Here is a 4,584-nt window from a genome sequence, read left to right as displayed (position 1 = left end):
CCCCCCCAAAGGCAGATTCTGGCCAATATACTGTGTATGCAATACAGTATACCCACTACATTACATTGGACTACACCACTAGACTATAAGAAACATGCTTGTGTGACATGTTTGAGCTCAGCCATTGTTGGCTCATTATGTGGATTTTTTTTAAATTAAAATCTATGGTGAATAGATATTCATCAGTAAAAGTATTTAAATTATTTTGTGCTCTAATGTTTATCAAAATAATGTTTTTTTTTTCTCCTTTTTTGCACAGAGAAAAGCCTATGATAAACCAACTCACATAGCCCAAACAGAGGAACCCTGGAGTCGCCTCCACGATACAACCACTCTGGCCAGCTCCCGGCGGAGTGTTCTGCATTATGAGCATCAGGTAACCTGCAGGGTGACACACGATTTTGATCTTCACTTATGAAACCAAAACAATATTTCAAAGAAAGTACTTTGAATGTACCACTCTTTTCTCAACCACAGGGTCCAAACGACAGCCTCGACTTCCAACTAAAGTCCGTCTACGATCACCACAAGGACTTCTTCTGGAGAAAGAATCAGATCTTATATCAGAAGGAGACCGTGTCTGAGGACCACAGGTGGGTATATATAAATTTAAATTTGTGGCCTGGTAGTACAACTTCATTCTGTTGGAATTCCATATCAGGAGTCAAATTCAACCGAGTTAAAATTTCAATTTACAGGAAGCAGGAAAACATAAAGGAGGACGGGCTGGAAAAGGAACAAGAGAACGAGATCAGAGTGTGGGTCGATCCACATAGGTGCTCCATTTACAGCATTAAGTGAAGCTCAGGTGAGATTCATTTATATTAGGATCCCGTTATTGCAGCAGGCATCTGTGTGGATAAACAAACATTAAGAATCCTAAAACTTCTGATTCAATTTCCTGACATAGAATCTGACCCCAACCAAAGCCACTGATCCTGGGGAGAAGCTGGCTTTGTGTGGAGCAAGGTGTGTCCCAAATACCAATACAATGCTCTTTTTTCCCCCTCCACAGGCATTTTCAACCAAGGGTTACACCAAGGAGAATGGTGGCTTCTTCTATTCAACATGAACGTTTTAGTACTATCTCTAACTGCTAACATCCCAAAAGCTCTGTAAATAAAGTAGTTATTTCAGTGCATTTGTGTACTGCCTGTGTTTATGCAAATGCCCGACATAGTAAATAGGGCTGCACAATATATCGTTTTTTTTTTTTTTATTGTTATTGCAATATTACTGCGAAAGACTGACAATATATCGCAATAGACACTCGGAAATTAGTTTAAAAAGATACTGGCATTCTTTTTTAGTAGTGCTTTTTATATTCAATTCAATGTTAAATTTGTTGTATACAATGTTTTTTTTTACATTGTTTTGACTTCAACAAGCAATTTTTTGTATTTTAGCAGAATACTGAAAGCAGACGAAATGCAGAACTGAGTCAGTTTTATGTTTTTCAAGATAAGATAAGAAAAACCTTTATTTGTCCCACAGTGGGGAAATTACGGTCGTAAGAAATATCTGTACTGCCATATTCAACAAACTTATTGCTTATCGCATATTTTATTCATGTTGTGCAGCCCTAATAGAAAATTGAATACTGAAAGGTATTCATGGAAGAAAACACTGAAAAAAAGATGCCTTTATGCTGATAAATGCAAACATGTTAAAAAACATGCAAATTAGATTGATTTCAGGATCACTTGAACTACAAAAATCTCAACACTGACCAAAACTACATGGTGGAATAAAGCATGCTTAAATGGCCAAGTGAATATGTAATGAAGATGCAAAAGGTATATTTCTGCAGAGTAATACTAACAGCTTAGTAACTTTTTCCCTTTTAATGCACAATAGCAGTGCCGTTTGTAGATTTAACTTCTGTGCAGATTGCCTCCAAATTTCACACACATTAACACATGTGCCCCTATTCTTCCCATTTTCAATCAAAATAATTATTTTTGCATGCAAAAGCTACTGTTCATATGAATTTTATAGAAAATATAATTACCTACCTCATACTGCATTTCATACTGAAGCAGTATTCAAGCAAAGCATACCATCAGATATTTATAAATATCAGTAATCTATAAATGTTAAATACCCATTTAGAACACAAACAGCAGAATATTTTATTAAAATGTAAAAATAAAAAAATAAAAACCTTCCATGTGAACTGTTAACAGAGGAACAGTACATGGTTTGTATGATCAAAAGAACAAACGGTTGCTGCATAAATAGAAAACCTGGGCAAATGAGAAAACAATATTCTCAATGCAATATTATTATTTTCTGTACATCTGTTGGATGACCCTTTCAGAGTAATTCAAATCTTCTCTTTCCAAGGTTTATATAGTATATTCTATCTAAAATAAATGATAAAAGTTATTTTTTACAGTTGTATATTTTGAACTCGCTGAACTGGAAATTGAATGAAATCAGGCAGGACAGATCAGACAGGGGTTTCATGCCCTGGCTTTTCTTTCGAGACATCGTCTGATGAAAGCCTTCTCGTCCCATTGGTTGGGCGGAAGCATTTGGCCGCCGTTATGGACACAAAGGACCGTCATCTTCTCAGCGTACTGAAGATTCTGCAGCAGCTGAAGACAAACACCAGAGGAGAAAAGGTTCAGGAAAAAACGAAGAGCACAGAGACGTGTGGGTTGCATAATACAGCGGATTAACAGATTAAAATAAAACATTTTACTTTCAACTCCGTTTATGGTTTCCACCAGCTCCTGAGGGAAATATCTGGCTCTTCAGCTGCTAAATGCTCTGCTGTGTTTTTTTTTTTTTTTAACCTTTATTTATCCAAGTACAGTAAATAGATTAGGAACAAATTCTAATTTGCAACAACGACCTGTCAAATTCACATAGTTCCGCATTCAAACCTGGAAGCTGCCCAGTACCACCACAGTGATCTGCTGGCCACTGAGCAGCTCCACTGGAGCGGTTGGGGTTAACCTTCTCTCTGTCTCATCACCAAGAGCGACACCTTTCAGTATTGAGCCATTGGTTATATAAAAAATGTATTATAGCCACTTATGCAGAATACACAGTAGATGTACACAAACACTCAATGAGTGTTAACATCAGAGCACACTCATTAGACGTCTCAAACACTCACTTTGGGTGTTATGAAGAAGTACTGGGACGTTGTCTCTTTGCAGGCCGTGCGGACCACAATGTCAAAGACTCTTCTCTCATTCACAGGATCCATTCCCTACACAAAAGAGAGAAAGTCTCCGTTGTAGCCACATAAGTAAGCAGGAGGCAACTGACTTTTGCATTAATGCCTGTAGACTAATTAAATAATAACTAAAAAATAGGAATCAATTAGTTACACTCTTTACTCACTTTAAAAATTCTTTGATAACAGTTTATTTATAAACTCTATTTGTCTGTGTGGATGCTTGTTTCCAGGATGTATGAGTAAAAAAAGTGACAAATTATCTGGTGCGTAGTCGCACATTGCCAGACTGATTTTGACAGTGCTGGGGAGTAAGGTTTGGCTACACCACACATACATTCTGGGATAGGAGGAAAAATTGCTCTGCGTTGTTTTCACTTCTTTAAACCAATCCCAATCGCTAAGGCCCGGACGCAGCGCCGATGTTTTTGCTAATCTCTGAAAGGAACATGTTTTGGTGGAACCTGTGCACCCCGCAAAAGACCACATAAAGCCATGGAAAATATTAAATGAAGTTAACTCTTCACACAATACAGTAGCATGAACTATTTAAATTAGCTTGATACATGGTTTAACAGAATTTGCTCTTACCAGTGTATCGCTGTGTATACTTCGTCCCTAGCAATCCTCTCCATTTGGTTCCAAAACGTCCCAGTTAGATAGTAAATGTGGTAAACATATTCTTTGTAAATCTTTACAATCATTCACTAAAAGAACCAAGGAGGTCTTCCTTATTGCACGATCCAAATTTTCCACAAAACCTTCCATTTTCAGGGTGTAGCTTGCTAGCTCGGAATTTGTTTTGTTGTTTCATTTGTTGTTAGCGAAGGGATTTTGAGAATGGCAACACAGAGCAGAAAGCGAGGGCCTGACATTCAAGTACCGGATGGCATGGTAAATCCTGGAAATGTACTTCCGTTCATCCAGACTAACTGCTTTACTAACAAAATTATTTTCGTGAAGAGAAAACTCACTTTGTTTAATCATTAGGAAACCTGCAAAATCTTCAGAGGACAGAACAAACCGACATGAAAACGTGTGTGAGAGAGCACTACCTGGTTGATCTCGTCCACCACTCTGAAGGGGCAGCGGTTGAGCTCCTGCAGGGCCATGAGGTAGAGCATTGTGGAGACGCTGCGCTCTCCACCGCTCTGATGGTAAGCTGTCAGCTCGTGGAGCTGAGTGCTGCTGTGGAACTTCACCCTAATTCGGATCCCATACTTGTCATACTCCTCCTGCAATGAAAGGCAGCATTTAATGGGGTAATACGTCTAATTCTTATTGCCTGAACCAAAACAATGACCATAAGATATATTAGAGCTTTACAGGAATACATACACCACATCTACACTACACACTACATCTTATGTGATATATGTCTGTGTGTGTGTGTG

General features: G+C 38.2%; 2 protein-coding genes across 2 annotated transcripts in view; one reads left to right on the top strand and one right to left on the bottom strand.

Annotated features, from left to right (window-relative positions):
- Nucleotides 1-1,139, top strand: part of cfap276 (cilia and flagella associated protein 276) — a 2,213-nt gene extending 1,074 nt beyond the window's left edge. The window contains exons 2-5 of the mRNA XM_032521833.1: nucleotides 260-376; nucleotides 478-593; nucleotides 699-808; nucleotides 1,016-1,139. Coding sequence (XP_032377724.1) covers nucleotides 260-376; nucleotides 478-593; nucleotides 699-801 — 336 coding nt within the window. The 3' untranslated portion in view covers nucleotides 802-808; nucleotides 1,016-1,139. The remainder of the gene's footprint in view (nucleotides 1-259; nucleotides 377-477; nucleotides 594-698; nucleotides 809-1,015) is intronic.
- An 806-nt stretch (nucleotides 1,140-1,945) lies between these two features.
- The window catches only part of smc5 (structural maintenance of chromosomes 5), a 17,261-nt gene continuing 14,622 nt past the window's right edge, over nucleotides 1,946-4,584 (bottom strand). The window contains exons 22-24 of the mRNA XM_032521178.1: nucleotides 4,246-4,425; nucleotides 3,128-3,223; nucleotides 1,946-2,600 (exon numbers count right to left, since the gene is read on the bottom strand). Of these exons, the coding sequence (XP_032377069.1) occupies nucleotides 2,466-2,600; nucleotides 3,128-3,223; nucleotides 4,246-4,425 (411 nt within the window). The 3' untranslated portion in view covers nucleotides 1,946-2,465. The remainder of the gene's footprint in view (nucleotides 2,601-3,127; nucleotides 3,224-4,245; nucleotides 4,426-4,584) is intronic.

The sequence above is a fragment of the Etheostoma spectabile genome, chromosome 7, assembly GCF_008692095.1.
Source record: "Etheostoma spectabile isolate EspeVRDwgs_2016 chromosome 7, UIUC_Espe_1.0, whole genome shotgun sequence".
Lineage (NCBI taxonomy): Eukaryota > Metazoa > Chordata > Actinopteri > Perciformes > Percidae > Etheostoma > Etheostoma spectabile.
This window is presented reverse-complemented; position numbering and strand designations above follow the sequence as displayed.